Genomic DNA, 24,583 nt, shown 5'->3' on the forward strand with positions numbered 1-24,583 from the left:
AATATAATATTTTGCCTAACCTACTTTTTACCAAGAGCCAGTTTTCCTGGAAAGGGTTGGTAAGGTTCATAACAGAAGTAGGGCTAATTGGTTTGCGATAACGCAAGCAAATAGAAAGGATTGCATTTATTTATGAACAGTAAAAGGTAACATTTGACTGGAACATGGAGTACCCTTTGAGGATGTACTGCAAAATAAAATGAGATAAAAAAAAAAGCAAGTGTGATTTATATTACACAGTATATCTAAAATAATGCTGTTGAAATTTAATTATTTTAAGTATCGATTTTGAGCTCACTGGAGAAACTAATGGTAAAGTATAATGGAGTTTGCTTTTGTGATATGAATAACAACTTGCAATCTACTTTATTTTTAAGTTCATATATTTGTATATTTTTCATTTAAATCCTGGGATAACCATAACTAGGAACGGTTTCTTATAAACACAAGAGACTTTTGGAAGATTTTTATACTAATTAAGTGCATGTTTAGAGATTAAGCTTGCAAGTCTCAGCAATAAAGCGAGGTGGAATTTGAATATTCTCTTAAGTTATTCAATTAAATGGAAATACTTCATAAATCCTTGCTTAAAAAAACCCTGGCACATTGTAACAAGTCTTTGTTCAGGATTTGATGAGAAGGCAGCAAAGGCTCTACTGCATCAGTGTTAAATGTATGAAATATGGGCAAAGTTTATAAAGAAAAGTGGTATAAACATCGGTTATCATTTTGGTGAGGCATCAGTTGGTAATGATATGGTATCAATGCTTTAATTTACACTTGATCGGGGAATTTGAAAAACACAGATATAAATCCTAAGGAGAAGTGCTGCCAGTGAGTATTATAAACACTATAATTTAGCTGATATTTTAATATAATCTTGCTATTCTCAGATCTTACCATCTAAAATGTCAGAAATAAGAAAATGATTTCAATTGCAGCAGGACAAAGGTACCAAAATAAAATATAAAGGTTTTAATCTGGTTAAGAAATTAATAGAGAAAAGTGAAAAAGTTATGGGAAGTCCTCCCTGGAGATGTTTCAGAGGAAGATAAATGTCCGCCCGTGTGGCATCATTTTTGTGTGGCTCGCCCGCAGGAAAAGGACTAAGATCTGCTAATTTGCAAAATTTCTAGAGCATCAATTTCATATTGTCAGGATGCTCCCGTGAGCACATTTAGCCAAACCACACGATTAAAGCAAGTCCTTCCAGGGAGAGTCTTCTGATAACCAGAATTTGCTCTGAATAAGGTCTGAATGTAGTAAATCCAATGAGCCTATATCAGTGCATCCGACTGGCTTTCATGTTACACAAAATATCATCTTGATGCAACCCGAGCACACATTCTTTCTGTCCAGCCTTCTTTTTTCTCTTTTACTCTCTGGATGGCTGGGAATACTAGCCAACATGGCACTATGCAGGACTGTCCCAACTGTAAATGCATCCACTGGAAGGCAAACAGGGCAAAGCACTATGCCCCTCCTTCCCACACTGAACATTAATAATATTAATTATGCTAATATTTGTGGGCTTCTATTGAGTCATTATTTGATGGCTTATGATTACTGGTTTAATTATATGAATTACATTTTACCCTCACATTAAATATATTTTCCCAGATCGTCGGCAGCCGTCCGTCTTGAGAGACGATGGTGTAGCTTCCTAAGTGTCTATCTGCACCGCCGAGAATGGCTGTGCAGTCCGACTCGGGAGTGACACGGCATCTGTCTCCTCCCGTGTTGAATCGACATCTTGCGATGACGCTGGAGTGTCCTCTCCAGTGGAGCTGAAGCTACAGAGCCTGGGCAGGGTGATATGGAGGGTCTGCTGTTGCCCATGCAGCAGACCCCCCCTCTCTTCGCAGCTGAAGGGTCCAAGGGAAAGACAGAGTCGATACAGCTTGGGTTCAGGTGCGCCGCAGGAGTTGCCGGTGTTGACTACAACGTCAAACCGCCTTAGGGACTCCGGCTCCGGATTTTCTGTCGGGGTTTACTCCCTTAGCCTTTCCCCTGAAGAGGTATGCCGCAAGGCAGCGGAGGTTTTTTGGAGTCAGAGTTTTCCTTCTCTGATGTACCCTGACTGGAAGATCGAACCAGCGACACTTAGCTCGCAGGCCGACGCTCAATCCACTGAGCTAAACCAGCCAGGGCTGTATATTTTTAACTTTTAATGGAAAACTAAACTTTATACAAAGACCCATGAAATTGGACATTTTTTTGAATAACATAGTTTGAGCTATTTTTTGTTTTAATTTTTAAAATATGTCTTTAAACTTATTTTTAGAGAAGCGGGAAAGGAGGGAGAGAGGGAGAGAAACATCGACATGGGAGAGAAACATCGAATGGTTGCCTATTGCATGTGCCCCGACTGGGAATTGAACCGGCTACCTTCTGGTTTGTAGGACAATGCCCAACTTACTGAGCCACATCAGTCAGGGCGTGAATTATTTTTTAATTACATAAAAATACCTTTTCACAGTAAAATTCTATGAGACTACAGCTATGATCCTAATAAGCTAAATAAACCTAAAAATGCACTGTGATATTTCAGTGTTGCTCTAATGGTCTTTCCCATTGTTACATGAAAGGCAGGAAAAGAGTGGGAATGATTTCTGTCTTTGTACAGACTCTTAGTAAATTCCTCACTAGAAACCAGCCTCTTCAAAAATTCCTTTATATTTTCTTCCAGGAACTCTTTCCTACACAATTCCCTAATAACTTCAACTGGTCCTTTTTATCTTTTTCTTCCCTCAGACCCTATAGCATTTAACGTAAGGGTCTTGTGTTATCCATGCGGACCTTTCTGATATATTTCCTGTTTCTGTTGTGTAGCACCATGTCTAGATGACCCATAATCAGTATGAGTCTACCGTATCCATTCCTAATATTGCAAATTACTTTGTGTCCTGCTCTTCTGCCTTCTTACCCCGTCTTTTCCAAAGCTAACTTTCAGCAGTTGGTTAGTGAATATCTGAAGAACGAAACGCACTCTATTTCATAGCATTTTACTGCTTTAAATTCTTTTACATGTTTTCTTTCCCTAATCCCCACAATAAACCCAAGCAATTACTGTAGTCATTTTATAAAAGTGAAAACTAAGGCTCAGTGACGTTTACTGGTTTATCATAACTACAAATCCAGTAAATAGCAAAGATTCTGAGATTCCAGCCCTAACCTCATCTCACTGTATACATAATAACGGCCTTAAAATTTGGGGATGAAACAAAGCATGTGGGGAAAAAGATTTTTAAACATCCTGCTAGTAAGTCAATAATGCATTCCTTTCAGGATACTTGCTAGCATCTCACTTTTTTTTTAAATCTCTAAACTTTTAAAGTCACATATTTTTTAAGGTTAAATGAAGAGGGCATAAGGAAGAATCTCACCATGACTGGTATCCCATTCCCAAATGTATCCTTAAATTTGGCAGAAGGATTACTTATAGACCTAAATTCCCTGAATATCTTTCCTAAGAAGTAAAAGCCACCTGTTTTAAGGATTTAGAGATAATACTATGGTAAGATTGTAAGTGCATTCCCAACGGGTGGTCAACTGTAGCCGTTACTCTCCTTTTATGGTGGCATACAGGCAACTTGAGTAGGCGCTACACAGGCTCTCTATAGTGTTCCAATCAATGCAATACACCGAGGCAGTTGGAACCCTCGACCTCACTGAATCTACCTGAAGACCTCCATAAGCCCTGGCTAAAGAAGATAAAACGAAAGCACATAAATTCCTTTGAACATGTAAACACTCATACTAACCTAGGGCCAGATTTTAATGACTCTACACAGTTACATCTAGAAGCCTGTCTTTTCTCTTTATTTGTACCTTTAGAACATACACATTGAAAACAAAACCTATTTGCATTGAAAAGAATACAAGAGAGGCCAAAACGTGTAGCTTTGTAAACAGTTGTCTTCTTTGATGAGGAAAAACATCTGTCTCGCTTTTGCTACTGAAAAAATATTATTGTATCTTACCATGGCGAATTCTGAATATAAGTTAATTCTTGACAAAGTCCCTGCCCTGTTTATTACTAGCTAAAAATATTGAATTCCTGATAGTTAATCTCAGCACTCAGGGGCTTTTATCCTCCTATATTCCAAACTAACATAAAAAATAGAACAAGGAACAGAATAACAGTTATTAGGGGGGAGGGGGAGGGAGAGAAGGGGGATAAGTAAGGGAAGGGTTAGTCAAGGAACGTGTATAAATGACTCATGGACATGGACAACGGGGAGGGATATGATTGTGGGAGAGGGGGTGGGGGAAGGAATGGGGGGAAAATGGGACAACTCTAATTGAAAAAACAAAAAAAAATAATTTTTTGTCAAAAAAATTAATTAATTTTTTAAAAATAAAGGTATTTCAAATAAAAAAAAGATAAGGAGAACATTTTCTGTCCTAGCTTTCAGGCAGTCAAGCACCATCATTTCCAAAGGATACTATGATATTTAAATTTTATAAAAAGTATATACTGACAACAGTATTGTCATTGAGCTTTTAAATCTGATACATACTTCCAGAGCTATGGGCAGTTACAACAAACACTTCTACGCAAGCCCACAGTTTAAAGATTTATTAAGGAAAAATACAGAAAGTTTCCTTTTTCTTCTTTCTTTCCTTTTCTTTTTGAAGAAGATTATATATATATATATATCCTTTCATAAATATATGAAGAAAAACAGAAGTAAGAAAAATGTCCACACAAAGGGAAAGGACTAATCTTCTCACTCTCGCACTCTTGGCATTTAATGACAATGGTGATCTAAAAGCTATTTTAAAGAGCCACGGCTCTAGGCTAAAGGTACCTTTAACAAGAAAATATTGCCTACTCTTTCAGGAAAAATAGTTTATATTCTACATATACAATAAACACCAATAACAACTGAAAAGGAAGTTACTGAAATAAGCTGACAGTGAAAGGCAGAAAATACACTGAAAATGCCTTTTTAATCAAATCAATTCACTTGATTGAACAAGATTAATCACAAGGTTTGAAGAATGAATTTGATAACAAGTTTAGATTCAAGACACCTTTTAAATGAGAACCCCTTCAAGACAGCTTGTGAAAAAACGTAAAACTTAGTGTTACAAGCTCTCTTAATCAAGCATAAAGATGTACAGGGATTTTACCACTTTTTATTACACTTGCTTTAATATAAATTTAACTTTAAAATTGGATGGCTTTAAAAAGACAGTATAAATTTTAAAAAATACTTACAAATTTTTAATGTCAACCGCTCCACGGAAAGCCTTCCTTGGAATTGCCTGAATTTGGTTTTCACTGAGATCTCTAAAAATAATAGAAAAGAATAAGATCAAGTTATAAAGTAATCCAAATTATTTTAATCAATGTATTTGAGAAGTGATAGAATACTGTACTTCTAAAAAAACTAAAAGGGTCATAATGAAATCCATAGCATCACATGCATTTTCTGATACAAAATTTTATATTTCCAGTATAAATTAACAGGTTGGACCTAATGGTTTCTTGAAGCGCTTTTACAGATCTTTAATTTCATGATAAGTTATAGAGTATGGTTCTCTTACATTTAAGAGCTGATTCAATTCTGTGCAATAAACTTTGTATTTAAAACAAATAGCAAGGTTTTCATAATTCAATTTCAAGGGGTTCTGAAGTTTTAGTACTGCTATTTCTACATCACTGATATAATTTACAAAGTACATTGGAAAGCAGTCCATTTTAACATCCTAGCGAAGAGAGGGTACAACCTGATAGAACCTGGGCAGTGTGATTAAGTTTTCAGAGCACTTGTAAGTAATCTTGAAAATGGAACATGGCGGTACTAACCCAACAATAAAACCAACAGTTCCTGCATGAAATATGATCAGCAGGTTGAATTAAAACCTTCTTTAAATAACTCTCTTATAACCATAAACACAGCCTGTCTATATTTGCATTTTAATTTAATTGAGAAATGCATTTTAATCAAGGGGAAAAAGCACTCTTTGAGTTGGAAGGAGAAGTTAGTAAAAATCACTCATCTCCTGAAATGGATCATTATTTTTCCTTTAGAGTTCAGATGCAATCCTATGTGCTCACATTGTATTATTAGCCTTAACAAGTAGGAGATACACACTGAGAAATGCCACTGAGAACAGAAAATGCTCACCTCGTTTTAAGTGACACTAATACATAGCAGAAAGTTGAACTATCAAATAAATAAATGATTAAACTAGCCCTGATGGTGCTAAAATTATCATTAAAATTCTAAGGTAACTGATGCCCACAAAAGAAAATGCAGCTACTAACCATGGAGCCATAGCTGATGGAAACAGAGCCATTTTCCAATTACGTGGAGGCGCATTGGACGGATTCATCCCCATCCTCTCCCCTGATGCTTCTTACATCCAGAGCTAGTAGTTCACACACTTACGGCCACGCAATAAAGATAATCGGCAGTGAGAAAGATTTAGTGCATGGTCTTGACCTCATTAACACTAAGATTTAAACAACTAAGATTTGCATTTATATCTCAATATCCTCAATGTTCAAATAAAAAAGTGTTTGCTCAGCAACTTGTCAAGCAATAAATGTTAGCCTATTTAAAGAGTAAAGGTCTTTAGGGGGAAAAAGCAAAAACACATGTATTATTTCAAAGAGTAAATCTGCAATATGTGCTCATGTGGAAGTTAAGACATCCAATGCATTCCCTAAGTACTGTAGCTCTGTTACTGCGTTCAATAGTTTCAGTATATTCCTAAGAGTAATAAAACTTCATTTCCTTAAAAAGCATTTATTCAGCTTGTCATTGATTGAGACTGGCTTCCTTCCTTGGTTGAATCACATAGGGTTAAGAAAGTTGAACAATATGTATTTAAAAGCCTTGATACTAGAAACAGAGTTCAAAGGAGGCTACCGAGCAAGGAGAAGGTAAAGAGAGACACTGGAGAAAGAAAAAACTGGGAAGCAGTAAGACCTGAAGAGGGACGGAAGATTGAATTCAAGCAAATTTGAATCTATAAAGCTCCCTGAAAACCAGCGGAAGAGTTTTTACCATTGTGTCACCGTTGAGTCAACGTTTTCTTAGTCCTTAATTTTTTTCACTTCTCCAAAGAAGAAGAAGGATTTAGAGACTGTTCCGGTGAATAAAAAGGACAGGGAAGTTTTCTTCCGACCTCGCCTGCTTCCCAGACTCTGCTGTCTTTCCATCCCGCCAGCTGGAGCCCTCAGGCAACACCTGCAGGCTCAGCTCTGCTCAGATTCCAGGCACAATGCACTCTAGGGTCATGGTCTCAAAAGGGGAGATGGAGGAGTGGGAGGAAAATTGGGGGAATATTTTACATGGATCATAGAGAATCACTGAGGATCAATGAAATGCAGTCAGTAACTTGTTCCTTCTGAATCTGATTTTAGTCCTTCTGGTTTCCACAGGCAGAATTCTGGGACATGGAAGGGTTTTGTCCTGCTAACACTTACCTATCTTTTCTGTTGCACAGAAGAGTGAGCAGCTACCCATCCTCAGAGGCTCCTTACTCCCCTAAGGTCTGTGGTTTAAGTGTGGCTGTATCCCCCCAATACATCACTTCCCAGACTATCATACAGGGTGACTACTCTGTGCCCAGCCCACTCCAGCAGGCAACTCCAGGTGTGGACCCTGGGCCCCTTCAGTGAAGGGGACATGGTCACCCATGACAGGAGGAGGAAACTAAACACATTTTCAGTACATATTGTACTCAATAGTTAATTGCAAGAAATAATATATTATCAAATTTGGATTTCTTTTAATCTCCATGACCATCTTATAGAGTAGTTATTATTATCCTGGTTTTACATGAGAGAAAACTAACCCTCAGATATGTCAGGTGTTAGTGCTAAACAATGAGACAGTTTGCTAATGTAAATGTACAGAAAATACAGATAAATATTGAGTCCAGGTTTGGGGGTTTTTTAAAGGTGATACCAGGAGCTACTTAATCTCAGTATGTCCCTCCTGTGGCCTAGAACTTAGAAGACATTTTCTTAACTCATCCTAGTCTCTGATTTATGTCATTTGCAAAATGATGGGTGAGACTGTGATAGAACAATGACTCATATTTTCTACATATAGTCAAGAGGGGATTAGCAGTTATTTTAACCCAACATATATTTATTTAATATCCAATATCTGTGAGGCATTGGCTGATGTTGCAAGAATTACTGAGTTGTGTAATGTTCATTTTCTGACTGCAGAAATTTTCAAAGTTAGTAAAGAAGATGATGCTAATAGCCAAACAGAAGGCCAAATAAGAGATTCATCAAATTACTGAGAATCTAAAAAGTGAGAAAACAGAATACGAAAGGTAACCTGAATGTGTCTAGATATAAAGACAGAGGCCTGGGTGAGGAATAACACTTACAGTGAAATAAATTGAACAACAAAGACTACGGAGGTGGAAACAGAATATTTTATGGGAGCAGCTTTTGGTCTGGTTTGTTTGGAAGGTGTACCATAAGCACTGGAGTAATGGGAGATGAAGTCAGAAGGACAAGTCCACGGTGTGATAAGTAGACTTTCTGATACCAATGAAGGAGTGAGTTCTTATTTCAGTAGACGCTGGTGGGGAGGGGAGGGTGATGGACAGGAGCAGGACAGAGGCTCTTCCTTAGAGAAATTAAACTGGCAATGAACACCTGGGGTCAAAGACCCTAGTTCAAAAGAGCACATACAGAACTCCCATGCTTGTTGCAAAAAGGGTAGTGAGAATCTCAAGCAATATAATAACCATTAACACATGGCTTGCTTATCCCTAGCCAATTAATGGATGAGGCACCTCTCACTGTATAGATAAAAAATGTGGAGAAGATTAAGAGTGGTATCAGGGACTCATGAAGAACCAAAACTTAGAAATGAGTTATATGTGAATATGAATTCGGCAAGAGAGAGGGAGGAGAGAGAAGTGACTTTGAACTTGGATTAGGGGAACTGTTAACAAAATTGGGAAATCAAAAGAGCAAGCTGCAGTGTCCATCATGAGTCTGTCCGGACATTTTTCAATCTAGTTAGAGAGGTGTGATATACTTGTACGTCTCATAGTTTGATGACAGCAAAAATATGTGATAAGTAAAAAAGGAGTGGTATCTGAGAAAGGTGACCTAGGAGATCAGAAATCTAAGAGTCAATGGAGGCTTGATTGATTAGGGCTACTTTCAAAACCGAATGGGATCTCTTTGAACCTTGATTGCAATGGCTGAGTTCAGTAATTCTCAGCTTCCAGTGTTGAGGAATGGGTGGGAGCTGGCAGAAATCCCAAGGCAGAGGCAGCATGCCAGAGGATTTAAGAGCGCAGACTGCAGACCTAGACTATCTGAGATTAAATTCTATCTCTGCCATGTATTAACCATGTGATCTTGGGAAAATTGCTTACCCTTTCTGTGTTTCAGTTTCTTCATCTGTAAAATGGATCAATTATAACGTCTACCTCATAGAACTGTTAGGTGGATTCAATGAATTCACACTTTTAAAAATGCTCAAAAAATACCCGACCCATTGTAAACACTACAAAGGATTGATTACACGTTATAGTTATTCCACTAGGAAATGCTATGTACCCCTGAGTGTGTCTGCTTTATTCCTTGATGATTACAGTAGAAAAGGTGAAACTTATAGGAAGGAAGTGTTCTGAGAACCATATGGAAAGAGAGGAATGAGTCAGAACTACTGAGTTCACTAGATGGAGTTGCCAAGAAGAGTCTGTAATTATATCACTAGGCAACAGAGTGTAAAATATGTTCCAAAGAAGGGAAGTGACTTGACTGGAGTTGATTTTTAGGAACATTAAACTGGAAATTGAATTTCACAGCAGGCAGAGACAATGAGCAGAGAGGTCCTACTGGGCAGTGCTGGTGGAGGAAGATGGTGGGTGTCCAGTGACCTGGGAAATTCTACTTGCAGAATATTAAGTAATAAAGGTGAAAGTCCGGCTCAGGTCCAAATACAAGATCTTCAATGTCAGTTAAGGCGATTGTCATCTTGGGAGGAGTTTGAGTCCACTTATATTTTCTGATAAAGGGAATTACAATATTCAAAAAGTTAAAAAAGTATTTGGGGAAGACAATTAGAAAGCTGGGGTTGAAGACTAAATTAGTTTTCTGATATTTTGGACACAAATATGGAAAGGTATTGTGTGCTTATGGATTATAAGAATTAATATTGTTAAAATGTTCATACTACCCAAAGCTATCTACAGATTCAGTATAACCCCTATCAAAATTCCATGGCATTTTTCATAGAAACAGACCAAACCAAAAAAGACCCCGGATACCCAAATAAATCTTAAGAAAGAAGAACAAAGCTGGAGGCATCATGCTCCTTGAATATAACTACATTACAAAGCTATAGTAATCAAAACAGTATGGTAATGGCATTAAAAACAGACTCATAAACCGATGGAGCACAATAGAGTGCCCAGAAATAAACCTGTGCATATGTGGTCAATTAATTTAAGACAAAGTTTCCAAAAATATAGTGAAATGGTAGCTCTTCAACAAATGATGTTGGGAAAACTGGACAGCCACATACAAAAGAATAAAACTGGATCCTTTCTTACAAAATATACAAAAATTAACTCAACATGGAGTAAAGGTTGAATATATGACCTAAACTCATGAAACTCCTAGAAGAAAGTTTAAGGTGCAAACTTCATGACATCAGTCTTAGCAACAATTTCTTAATTTCTTGGATTTGACACCAAAAGCAAAGATTATGAAAGCAAAAACAGAAAAGGAGTCTATATCAAACTTAAAAGGTTCTGTAAAGCAAGGCAAACCATCAACAAAACAAAACGTAATCTACAGAATGAGAGAAAATATTTGCAAATCACATATCTGATAATGACTTACTACCCAAAATGTAGAATGCGCACATGCAATTCAACCGCAAAAATCACTGAGCAAGTTGATGAAAAATAGACAGCGAAACTAAATAAAATGTTTTCCAAAGAAGGAACACAAAGGGCCAACACGTACATGAAAAGGTGTTAAATATCACTACACAGATCAAGAGCAAATTAAGACCACAGTGAGGTATCACCCCCCTCCCCCCACACGTTGGAATGGCTATTATAAAAAAGACAAGAAATAAGAAGTGTTGCTAAGGATGTGAGGAAAGGGAACCCCATGCACTGTGTGTGGGGATGTAGTTTGGTGTAGCTACTGTGGAAAGCAGTAACTTGCATCGGTACCTGCAACGCCATAATCACTGTATCATTACTCGCCATGGCATGGAAACAACCTAAGTTTCAATCAATGAATCAATGGGGAAAAAAATATAGATAAAGAAATGCAAACATTTAGAAAGATACAGTGAAATAATATTCAGCTATACAGAAAGCAAAAGTAGCTTTGCAGTTGTGAGTACAAAAAACAGAGTTTATTCTTGTATCGATATTTATTAATTACTGCATTATTGTCCATACAAACAACTGTAAACCTATTTTTGCCCCACCCAGTATAAAAAGAAGAAATTCTGACATTTGGGGCAACATGGATGGACCTTGAGGGCATTATGTTAAGTGAAAAAAGTCAGAAAGAGAAAGACAAATCCTGGAAGCTGTATGAACTCACTTACATGTGGAATCTAAAATAAACTGAACTCATACAGGTTACGGTAGAGGTTGGGGTCAAAATATACAAACTTCCAGTTACGGTTAATATGTTCCGGGGATGTAATGTTCAACATGGTGACTACAGTTAACGAAACAGTATTCTATATTTGAAAATCACACAAGTTTTCATCACAAGAAAAAAAAATTGTATCTATGTAAGGTAATGGACATTAACTAAATTTATTGTGGTAATCATTTTCCAATACATACATATATCAAACCATTTTGTTGTACACCTAAAATGAACACAATATTATATGTCAGTAACACATTAATAAATCTGGGAAAACACCATGCCTCTCCCCTCCAAAAAAAAAAAAAAAGAGTACTGCAAATACTCAAGCACAATAATTTGGCATTTTATTAAAAATATTAACTGCCTTAAACTTGAATATTTATTTCTTGAGGTGGCAAAAAAGTAAGAAAGACTTTCCTCTTGTGATGTTATCTTGGCAGAAAATATTTGAATGGGGGTGACTGTCTGTGGTTTGAAACGGGAAAGGCTCTTGGCATCTGCTCAATCAGAAAGATAACAGGTCTCCCACAGCCAGGCCAGAGAAGGGGCCCCAGTTGTCATCAGCCAAGATCCCTGGAGTTGCTCGTTTTAGACCCTCCCTCTTGCACCACCGCCAACCCCCTCCCAGACTGAATCAAGCCCCTTTTGCGCATTCTCCACTGCCGTGACGTCACTGGTAAACACTCACCACCATTTCTTATGACTGAGTTTCCAAATTAATCTCTACATTGATTCATGATTTTTTTCCAATGCATCAGCCACACTGGCACTACAGTTTCATTTCCAAAACTGAAACCATGTCAAACGACCTCCTTTCAAAGTCTGGCTTGTCTCAGTTACGGAGACACCCGTTCCAAACCCTTAGGAGTTTTCGTTGTTTTCGTACCTTCTCAGACACCCCACATTCAACGCCAACAGCCAATCCGCTGGACTCTCTCTTCCAAAGACAGCCAGCCCCGGACCTCCCTGGCCCTCTGCTCCCCTGACAAAGCCACCGCCCCCTCCTGTCTGGGCTACTTTCCCAGCCTGCTAACCATCTCTGCTTCTCCTCCTGCCTCCCTGTAACCATATCTTGCCACATCACTTTTCAAAACTCCTCACCAATGTTCCATAGCGCTACAAGGGCAAGCAGAGAGTATCGCAGAGGTCTCCAGGTCCCCAAGAGAAACTGGGCAGCACACCCTCTTTTACCTCAACTCCCTCTACCCCCCTCCCCCAATCTCCTCCAGCCCCACAGGCCTTCCGGGGCTTCCTTAAAAACGTCAACATTCTCTCACTTACTGGATATGTTTTGTGCCTCAGGTTCCAAGTCAGAAATTCGCATATTCATGCTCTGCTCTTAATTCAGCTTTTATAAAATCATCTCTCCAAATTGCTCAGCTTTGGAAAATTAACCCTTTTTTTCGTGTGTGTTACTCACATAGTTTCTATCACCGTGAGATGGTGAGTAAAACATTGCAAGGCCCAGAGCAAATCGTACCTCCTTCAACATAGTCTTTCTTCAATTCTCCAGCCGAGCTTAGTGCTAGGATTGCTGTAGCTGGCAAGCTCTGTGATGCTGAGCAAGGGATTTATTTAGCCTCTCTCCCCAACCACTCATCTGTAAAAGAGCTCGTATATATATCTCTTAGGGCCATTTTGCCTCATCCAGGCAACAATATTGTTATTAATACAAATTAGTATTTAATTAGATACAATATAATTATTGCATAATTATGAAACCTAATTAATTATTAATGGTGAGTTAGATTTTTCCCTCTTCTGTACTCTACAAGTGATTTACACCCATATTTATTACAAAACTTCAAAAAATTTACTTGAATCCTTTTTTTTAGGGAACTGCTTCTCTTGCTAGGCAACATAGTAAATGAAGACAGGGTTTCAGGGGTTTTCTCCATCTTGTTTCTGCAGCGCTCATGGCATATGACAGGCCATCAGAAAGGGAAGTGGGGAAGCATGGCAACTTCCTGGAGAGACACGCGTTGGAGACCGAGATGTTGCATACAAGCCTGTTCTTGGTGCCCTGATAAGAAGCAAAATCTAATATCATAGACACAACGAGGGGAAACCAGGAGAGCAAACTGGACTTCTGAGAGGGCTTTTAGATATATTGGTATCAAGGCAACACTGGAGGGGCGAAAGGCAATCCTTCGCAAAACACTGGAGAAAAGAAACTAGAGCTCAGTGAAGAGATCAGGGAGTGAAATACAGAGGAACCCGTCTGTATTTCCCATGGTGAGAACTGAACTATGCATTACATACATGTCTTCTTTCAGATGGGACATAGCAACACATTTCGTATTTGCAGGTTATTGTCCCCAATGCTTAATGGACTCGAAATTTCATTATTTGAAAGTGGGAAGCTCTGGCTGCTATGGCTCAGTGGATTGAGCATCAGCCTGCGAGTCAAGTGTCGCTGGTTCTATTCCCAGTCAGGGCACATGACTAGGTTGCACGTCAGGTCCCCAGCTGGGAGCGCGAGTGAGAGACAACCACACAGTGATGTTTCTCCTTCTCTCTTTCTCCTTTCCCCTCTCTCTAAAAATAAATAAATAAACAAGAAACAAATAAACAAATAAATAAATTATTTAAAAAAAAAATGAAAGTGGAAAAGTCAGCTGTCTTCCTTTCTCACCCTCACGGCTAATCTGTCCTTAATGCATTCAAAAGCGCTTGCTGACAGCATGCAGTCTAATACAATCATGGCTCTGTGAGAATTCTTTCCCCTTTATCATGTCTTTAATCACCCACTTGATTGCTGTTTCTTGATAAGCGGGACTGTCTCTTTCACGTTGTCCTTGGTTTTCCAGGTCCTAGTGTTATTCTACCTAGCCTAAGTTCCTTTACCATTCTTTGTCAGATGTACAAAAGGTCTGATTTTAGAGGTGGTTGGGGCTCTTCTTCCACTGAAAATTGTTGTGTCCCTGAGAGCCTGCAGGGAATTCTGGTACTCAGCTACCAAAGCTTCATTGAATGTAGCAGTAATAATACGTATCTATTTCTCTCCTATTTGCTAATACACTTGGAAACACAGTGCGTTCTTTCTCTTAATGAAAAGTATCAGTAGAAGTTTTGTACACAGCTGACTGGCAATTGTAAGACTCCATAGATGTCTAAGTGTAGAAGAGCATGCACTTCAGAATAGATGAAATAAGATAACACTCTAAACTAATGTATAATGGGCAATAACTAACAGCCATGCGGCACACTTTGATTTACTTGTTTCCATAATCACCTCAGGATGTCCTTTTTATTTCCATGTAAAGACAAGGAACTAGGGGTACGGAGGTTACATCGTTTCCCTGCAGTCAGAGATCTAGTAAGCTAGCAGCGCAGGGATTCGAACTCGGCTCTGTTATCTGAACCTCCTACACTGAACCACAGCTGTCTTACCTCAGACAGGAGGTGGCATCCGTAGGAGTCTGGCTCTCCGGAGTTTAGTTTCAAAGGGGAAGGAGGGATTGAGCAAGAAAAGGAAAAAGGACTCATGGACACAGATAACAGTGTGGTGATTGCTGGGGGGAGGAGGGCTTAAGGGAACTACATGATAATGGAAAAAAATACAATAAATATTAAACTTAAAACAACAACAAAGTGTGGTTTTAGGATCACCCATAAGAATCCCCTGGGGAGGCTGTTTGAAAAACCGACAGACCTCTGAGATCCGCTCCAGAAATACTAGGCAGAACCTCTCTCGGGGAGATGCCAGCTCTCTGCCTGCTAGGTAACGGGGATGCCCATTGTCTCTGAAGCTCATGATAGTAGCCTTTGGACCATCTCCCGGAAATGGTATTTTCTAGAGTTTGGTTTGGTTTATAAGCGTGACATTCCTTTGTGTTCATCTAGTTGGAAGTAGTGAATGCTAATAGTAAATAAAAAATGGGAAACCCCACTAAAGCCAAGAATATACGTAGTGTCAAAGGTATATATACATATGCTACAAAAGGCTTTTTTATTGTGGTAAAATGTACACACCATAACACTGACCATTTTAACCACGAAGTGTACAGTTCACTGGCATTAAATGCCTTCATGTGTGACCCCCCCCATAGATCTCCAGAATGTTTTAAGAGACCATGTTCAAAACTCCTTTTTCACAATGTAATAATCTTACAACCAGGATGCTAGCTTTGAAATAATAAATAATTCACAATGTAAATAATCTTTCTTTCCTCTTTCTTCTCTTCAAAATAGTATCATAACAATGCCTTATATTGACATCTATCTTTCCAAGTGACCTTTAAGTCACCACTTGGGTTACTTATAATTACTCTTATCTAGTGCACTAAAGGAGGAGTTACTTAATTGGGTAGAACCATCAGGTAATGAACGATGTTAAAAATATTGTACAGCAACAAATTAAAAAAATAACCTCCCTTTATGCCTCTTATGAGAACGGCCACTGAGCAAATAATTCATGTTTCATGATAACCCATGCTTTTTTTGTCACCTCTGAGCACAGAGATAACCACAATGGCCGAAAACATCCCCAGATACCTGAGTGGCATGATGTTTGGAAGGCAGTATACTGGGACAGGCCTGGAATCGGGTTAGGATCAATAACCTTGGCTTTACTCCATAAAAATATGGGATCAAGTGATCTTGGCCAAGTTACTGCAATTTTCTGAATCACGTTTTATTTTTTTAACTCTAGAAACACTACCAAACTTTTCTGTGTCAAGGTCGCTATGGGAATTGCAGAATCTGATGTATTCTGTGCAAACATGTGATGTGCCTGACCTAGTCTTGGCACACAAAGGCGCTCACACATAGTACTTCCCTTGCACTGCCAGAGTTCAATTCAATTCAATTCAGGAATTATTTTTTCAGGGCAGTATGTGCTGAACACACTTCTGTTCTTAGAAATCGACGATGAAAATAATATTCTGTCTGTGCCCGAGAAGTTCAGATTCAGGAAGGGAATGCAGGCAAGTAAGGTGACCATTACTTTACTGAACTAATAAAAATATCAGCAAGAAAATATACAAAGTTTCAAAACAGAGAATGAAGAAATATTTCATTTTATCATTGTCTGGAGTGTTAGGGATGGTAGATGATCATGAAAAAAACAAAACAAAACAACAAACAAACGAAAAACCTTTGCTATGGAGTTTAAAATTGAGGCATAACTGACATATTGCATTGTATTTGTTTAGGTGTACAACATGATTTGATATATGTACATGTTGTAAAATGATGCCATTTTTTAAGTTTACATATAGAGTCACAGAATATATATGCATACAACAATCTAACAGGCATGCAGTTTTTTCCTGTCAAGCCTTGATATATGAATTCCCCTCTGCCTCTAATATTTACATATTGTCCTTCACTTTGTTAATTCACTTACTCTTCTTCCAGAACAGAGTTTAAAGATCCTCGCTTCATTTTCCCTGAAGGAGCCTACTGAAGTGGGCGCCGTTCCCCATGCCCCTGTAACATGCCATATGTAACTGGGTGGTACAATAATTGCTACATTACTTACTTATGTATCCCACTAGAGTTGAAAGTTCCCTAAGAACAGATACTGAGCAAGTCGTCATTGTACACTAGTGCCTAATACAGTGCCTGGTGATAGTCAAGAAAGCATAAAAAAATGCCCATGATGGATTAGCAAATTAGCGCTATAGTTACTAATATTAAGTTCTCAAGTGATTCACTTATTTAACAGGTACTTGATGTCTTTCTTAGGATATCTTATATGAAATGGCATCTTCTGCTCTAGTAAATTAAGACTATGCCCTCCTTCTTTGGGGTTCCCGAAGGTATGGTGAAAATATTCTTTTTGAGATCCAGATACCTTTACTGAGATCAATAAGACAAAGGATATATAGCAAATTTAGAATTATTGTGTTAGTATAGGTACCACCTACTTTAAATGGAAAACAGTCAATGAAAGCTTTTATTTGGTCTTAACTCAGTCTCAGCTGATAGACTTAAAATACTTCAATTCTCTCAATATGTGTGAGTTTAATAAATTAGTCAATAAAATATGATGTCAATCGGGAAATAATGATTTCCCAAACACAACTCAAGGCCTTTGTATCAGAAATTGCACTATTCATTTATTAAAACATATCAAAAATATGATCTTATTTTCTCATCAAAATAACTGCAAAGTCAGGAAGACCAGGTACACATATATGAATAAAAAACAAACACAAACTCATGATCACACACATGCATAAATAAAGCATTTAGATATAACAAGAGTGAGGTGGACTATAAATGAGGAAATACTTTGAAAGAGGAAGGCGTGGAGCTGGGTCTTAGGAAAAGTGGGAAGGGTGATCTGGGAAGAAGAAACGAGAAGTTATTTCTGCAGGCAAGGCCAGCACAGGAAGACAAAGGACACACGGGCATTTTATGAGTGACATCACTGGGACTGAACGGTAAGAAGATAGAATTTTGCTAATTAACAATTAATTAGAAGGAACAATGAGAGGTTGTGTTGGGATTCCAGAATATTCAAATACAATGCTGTGGGGTTTTCAGTTAATCTTATTAATAGTATGAAACAAGATGAGAAAGTGGTAGAACAGATCAAACAAAGGTTTCAGGACTCTTTGTGCAAGGGCCACTCTAGGACAGCATCTAAACCCTTCACAACAACACATTTTGTTTAGCTTTTCTTCTCTCCATTTGTTCTTAAATTACATTTGTCAATGAAAAGCCAAAGACAATGAATATATTCAATTCAGACATTATAAAAACTTGTGGTATACAAAGACAGTTGACCCTCAGGACTTCCTTCTTAAATTTATAGATATCAACTAAAAAAGTGTTTCTTGATAATTATGAAAAAATTTGAATGAAACACAAGCTTCAATTAAAAGAACACCTACAAATCAGGAATTGATAAATAAGGTTAATAAATATCCTATCTCAACAAATCACGGCCTCCCCCAAAGAGAAATACTTTAGTGACAGGCTTTAACAGCTTTACTGACATACAATTTATATTCCAAAAACATACCATTTTGAACTGCGAAATTTAATGGTTTTTAGACTGTTTAATGGAGTTGTATAATAACAACCATAATCTAATTTTAGAACATTCTCATTAGCTCAGGAGACCTTGTACTCATTAGCAGTCACACCCCCATCCTTCCTCCATGCTATCACATGTATCCGCATTTCATTTCTCATTGGCAAATACTATTCCATTGCATGGATATGCCACATTTTGTTTATGAACTCCTCAGTTGATAGATGCAATTGACTTTGTAAGGCAATTAAAAAACAAAACAAAACAATAACTACCTCTGCTGGAGACTAGTATGTTTAGTATCCTCTTTGGGTCCTTTGTGATATTTTTGTACTTGATTTAGTGTTTCTTAATATGACAGAAACCCAATTATTAGTCCATGGCCATCAGGGAATGGCTAGTGCTTTAGACCATCTTGAATCCTTTCAGACACCACACTCTCTTCAAATACTTCTTTATTTTGGTTCAACACCACATATTGGATTATAATATTCTTCCTTTAATTTTACCTCTGTTGACCCACAACAGCTATATAAGACAAGATATATTCTTTTGATAATGCTTATAGAATTTGTATAGATGATGGAAACAGCTCTCTATTTGTTTTGAACTTGGGATAAAACTGTTTTACAAAGTGGGGAAATATGTATTTCCTATCAATGTTTTCTGTCTACATATGTATTCTGTACTGAAATAAAGCTAAATAAATATTAAATAATAAATATTCTTTCTAAATATGTGCATTGTGACAGAGAGAGGGAGAAAGATAAACACAGAGAGGAAGAGAGAGAGAGGAGGAGGAGGAAGAGAGGAAGAAGAAGAAGAGGAAGAAGAAGAAGAGGAAGAGGAAGGAGAAGGAGAAGAAGAAGAGGAAGAGGAAGAAGAAGAAGAGGACAAGGAAGAAGAAGAGGAAGAAGAAGAAGCTCATTATGTGCAAAGATGGGTTTAGAGAGAGAGAGAGAGATTAGTTACATAGACAATACTATCTTACTGCCTGTAATTTAGGTAGGAAGATTGTGAAATATTATGATTGAAGAAAGTTTTTAATTTTGGATTTTAAAAGACCTCAATTAGTTTCAGTTTAAAACAAATCTATAACTACTAAAATGATAATTGTAAGTCTCACCTGAGAAATTCTCTAGAATATTCTCCATTAAAAAAGAAGATAGGTTAAAAATAATTGTCAAATATGTTTATCCTAAGCACTCTTTATAGATCCTCCTTTAATTCTTCTATTTTTAAAAAAGAAAAGGCAACTTTCAAGAGGATGCTTTTATTAATTGTCATGTCTTTGTCTCTTGCTCGTTCTAAAGATTTTTAAAAGGTAAATGTAACCTAACAGTACTGAAATACTGAATCAGCTTTTAACCAAATAGCCAATACTGCAATGCTGCTATTTTATTGCTCACGAAGTATGGCTGCCAGTTGAGTATCCCATTAACCTCAGAGTGCAATGATATCATTTTAATTATATAAATTGAAACAGCAATGTATAATCCCTATATCATGTAAAAATGGATTCACTTTATGTGAAAGTGTCTCAACTATCTTTCTCTATGAAGCAATAAATCTGCTTTAGATGGCAAACCTGCCTGTAAATTTAATTACTGGTAATTTTATTTTCCTCCATGGTTTAACCTCTCTTAGAGCCTGACCAGAAATATCATAAATCTGTACTTCCATGGACTACTTTGAAAACTACTGAGTAATGATAAATGAGTATTTGCCCAGATTTCAACTTAGAAAAGCAAATAAATATAAATGTGTGTGGGAAATAAAAATGCCAACCTTGAATCATCACAGTTTAAATTCCTAATTTGTTAAAAAGTATAGTTTACTTACTGAAATTCTTTTTGTGATAACATATTATCAAATAATACATTTCATAGAAGAGAATTACTTTCACATATTCAAGATCCAAAGAGCTGTGTGTGGATTTAAAAAAAAAAAAAAAAGTTCACATAAGAGAGATGCATTTGCCTTCATTAAAGAGAAAAACTAGTTTATGTATAGTACAGTCTTGCATTATCTGGTATCATTACAGCATCTCAAGGATTATACCACAAGGAATGCATGCAAGATTGGGGAGAAGCTGGCAGATACAGAAGAAGGGTTACCCATCAATGCTTTCTCTCCTTAGAATTCCCTACAGGGCAAGTGTTTCTAAAGGGAGCAGAAAGGAAGCATGGTTAGGAAGGGTGAAGAGTAGCGCATTTCGAGGCTGATTAAATATGACCCACACCAGGTGAGAACAATCACATGTCTTCCTGTGAACACAGAAGAGTACAATGTATGTTTAAGAGCCATGACCGCTCAAGTAAGAGGGTCTGGACCCGCACATCTGGGCTCTGCCTCTTGCCGGCTTTATTATTTTGGGCAAGCCATTCCATCTCTCTAAACCTTCATCCCCTTCATCTCTGCAAAATGGGGATGACAAAACCACCTACCTGATGAGGTTATTGCGTTAAAGAGCTGAGCTGAGGCCTGTGCAATGCTTGGTGGAGGGCTCGGTATAGAGAAAGCACCTGGTAAACTCTAGACCTGCCATGAGTTGCGTGCAATGGTGCGTGTGTCCTTGTGTTCCCTCCTGTGGGTTTCCTGTGGGCTTGGTCTCTGCCTCAATCATGTAAGAGTTTTAACCTGGAAATGGCACTTATTAGCTCTATAACCTTAAGTTAGTTTTTTAAAACTTCTCTAAGCTTTAACTTCCCAATCTGTAAGGCTATTACTTAGAACATTATATAGGATTGTTGGAAAGATTATCTGAAATACTTAGCATGGGACTTCACAGGTATTAATAATGTTAAGCAAATGTTACATGTCATCATTTAATGTAAGACTATAGACCAAAAAACAGGATTAGGAAAGATAGATTGTAATGTAGGTAAAATTTTAGCACACCAATTATATCTAACAAAATTCAATGCAGGGAAAAACAGAAAAGCCTTTTTCACAGGTTAAACATCGTATCTGTGAATTATATTGCTGTCATCATCAATAAATACTTAAAAGAATCCGAGCAAGCACTGAGCTATTTTAAGATACATTTTAAATTCAGAAAATTTAAGTTTATTGTATACCATTTCTGAATTACAAAGAAGAATAAGAGGTTCATAACCTGTATCTGGTTCTGTCATAATGTTCTGAATGTAAAAAGCCATTGTATAATTTTTGAAAGGCAATCTTAAGCTAATGTTTCCACTTAATGCATAAACCACCCTTGATTATGCAGCTAGTAGACATTTTCAGGGAACGGAAGTCATATTTTCATATCCTGCCTTCTGAAGTACACCTAAAAGAGAATTAACCCTAGATGTACAATCTGAAAAGCAACTTCAGGTTCTACACATGGTAAGCTCCCCTGTGGTGGCTTCCACAGAGGAAGAGAGTGGGGTTGAGCATGGATCTTCACCCCCTGCACCCTGCCCTCATGGTCCACTGTCTGCTTCCCCATGTACCATGTTCATGGGGCAGAGAGGAAACTGCGACAGGGCAGAGAATTAAACAAGATGTGGAAAAGTCAAAGAAAGGACTGAGAGCTGTGTTCGTGTAAGAAAGGAAGAGGGAGAAAAGAACTTCTTTTCAGGGCAGAGAGAAAGAAGGAGTGACAGAGAAGGAGGTGACAAAAAAAGACAGAATGAGAATAAGAGGAAGAAATGACGGGGGGTGCCAAGCGAAACAAGATCTTGACAACGTGTGCAAAAGAGAAAAGAATCAGAGCCAAATGCCTCAAACTGTACGATTTCTTTCTTCCACATCCTTAGCAGGGATGTGTGGCTTCTCTAAGACATTGTTCTATTGCTTTACACATATCACACATTTCACACACTCAACACTGAGAAGTAGATGCTCTCTCCGACATGTGGATGAGGAGATGGAGCCTTAGAAACGGAAGGAACTTACCGAGCACCTAACGGGTACTGGGGATAAAGAGGTAAACAGAACAAAGCTCCTGCCCTCAGGAAGCTAAGCCTAAAATGCTACAGGCTGGATTTGGGAAGATGCTAGGAGTTGCAGGAGAAAAAGTACCGATGCATCTAATATGCATATTTAATACAGCATTCCCATCTATCCACCATGCAAAGTTTTCATTAGCTTGTGACAGATTTTGACATCAGGATACCTCATCAATTCTACTTTGACCATGGCGGCTTATATAATTTCAATGAGATTAAGTTGACTTTAAAATTTCCAAAGCAACTCAAGTACTTTGTGTTTTTGCCAGCTGTCAATGGGCGTTTTGATCCACCATACTGTACTGAATCTCTTTTAATATCACAGATCACGGCATTTGAGTTCAAGTTCACGGAGAATGGCATTCCAGCTCTACTGACTCTTCTATTACTTAAACTCTATTTAGATGCCAGAGTAAACCCAGGCACGATTTTGCTGTGTAAGTCCATCTATTGGCTGTGAATCAATTCTGCCCAACAACTGTTCCAAAAAAGCACTTAAATCAATTTGCTCCAAAAGTACTGCATAAAATGATATACGCACAAACTATACTTAGTTATTATACATAGAAAATTAATCCCAGCAGATTCAGAACTCACATTTAAGTACAGTTCTCAGTCACAGTATATCTTTGTGAGAAATATTCATAGACAAAATAATTCCAACACACACATGCTGTTTGTGTGTGTGTTAGTGGGAAATTAACCAACAAAGTATGAATAGTTTTCTTTTTACTAGATCTTGGGGAATTTTATGCATCTTAACATAACTCAGTATAGTCTTTTCTTACTTGTAGTGCTTTTTCTTACTTTCTTTCCTTTTTAGCAGCATTTTAGCAGCATTTTTAGGGAACACAAGGGCCATCTGCAAAGGGAACAGTGCCTGCACTTAATGAGGTTAAAAGAAAGTCAGCAGATCAAATTTTTCCTTTACCGGAAACATGGGTAGAAGTTTTTCCGAAGAGTGCATCTTTGAAAACAGAATAGGGTCTCTTCTACCTAGAGTGATTTGCATGTTCTCAGACAGTTGGTAAGGTGATGGAATGAAGTAAAACTTCAGGTCCCTTCTGCTCCAATGGTTATCATTTTCTCTTCCTGATATTAGAGCAACGTACCATGAGAAATTCAGGTAGAAGAAAATAGAATAGAACTGTAAAAAATCTAAAATGTGCTTAAAATACAAAATTCTAATGTCAGATTAATTTGGGACGCTGCTTTTAATGTCCCATTGAAGGAAATGTACCCTAACACCATAGGGAATGCACCTGACTCGGTCAGTTTGATGGGATTTCATCGGCATACTTAGAGCATCACTAGAGAGGATGCGCAACATTATTTCAATGTTATGTATGGAGAGAAAGAAGTATGTATCCTTCCCTCATGGTCTGTTAGAGATAAAAGAAGTATCGTGAACATAAGATGAGAGGAGTCAGCTACCCAACTCCATTTTGATTAAATTCAGACTATCTAAGGGACTTTTCTTATAGTCGGGAAGCCAAAGTTGACGACATTGGAAAAAAAGAAGAAAGGTTGCAGGTTCTGTTACTGACTATACACTTAGCAGGTTAGATATTTCAGGTCATGTTTTCAGGAAGACAGAACAGACAAAAGCACTGAGCTGTCATTCTTGAAACAAATCACAGAAGTGGGTTCCAGATTATATTTTCACTCATTAGCAAGCTATAAATTAAATGGCTTCAACTATTTTTTTAAAAATTTTTATTTAAATACTCTAGTGTTTACTCTGTCTGACGTGGCTCAGTGGGTTGAGCATCATCCCACAACCCATCAGGTCCCCAGTTCGGGTCCCGGTCAGGGCACAGGCCTGGGTTGTGAGCCTGGTCCCTGGGTTAGGCTGTGTTAGAGGCAGCTGATTGAAGTTCCTCTCACACATCAATGTTTCCCTCTCTTCCTCTCTTTCTCCCGCCCTTCCCCTCTCTAAAAATAAATAACACCTTTAAAAAGTACTTTAGCTTTCATACTTCTTGTGTTTTTCCTATAATGTTACTAGTT

The 24,583-nt window shown here is 37.8% G+C and overlaps 1 protein-coding gene across 2 annotated transcripts in view; it reads right to left on the reverse strand.

Moving 5' to 3' along the window:
• The window catches only part of SLIT2 (slit guidance ligand 2), a 325,550-nt gene that overhangs the window by 124,971 nt on the left and 175,996 nt on the right, over window positions 1-24,583 (reverse strand). For both annotated transcript variants that reach the window (XM_090267026.1, XM_090267024.1), the window contains exon 5: window positions 5,228-5,299. In XM_090267026.1, the coding sequence (XP_090123152.1) occupies window positions 5,228-5,299 (72 nt within the window). The remainder of the gene's footprint in view (window positions 1-5,227; window positions 5,300-24,583) is intronic.

The sequence above is a fragment of the Furipterus horrens genome, unplaced genomic scaffold (assembly GCF_987537825.1).
Source record: "Furipterus horrens unplaced genomic scaffold, mFurHor1.1.pri manual_scaffold_2, whole genome shotgun sequence".
Classification (NCBI taxonomy): Eukaryota; Metazoa; Chordata; class Mammalia; order Chiroptera; family Furipteridae; genus Furipterus; species Furipterus horrens.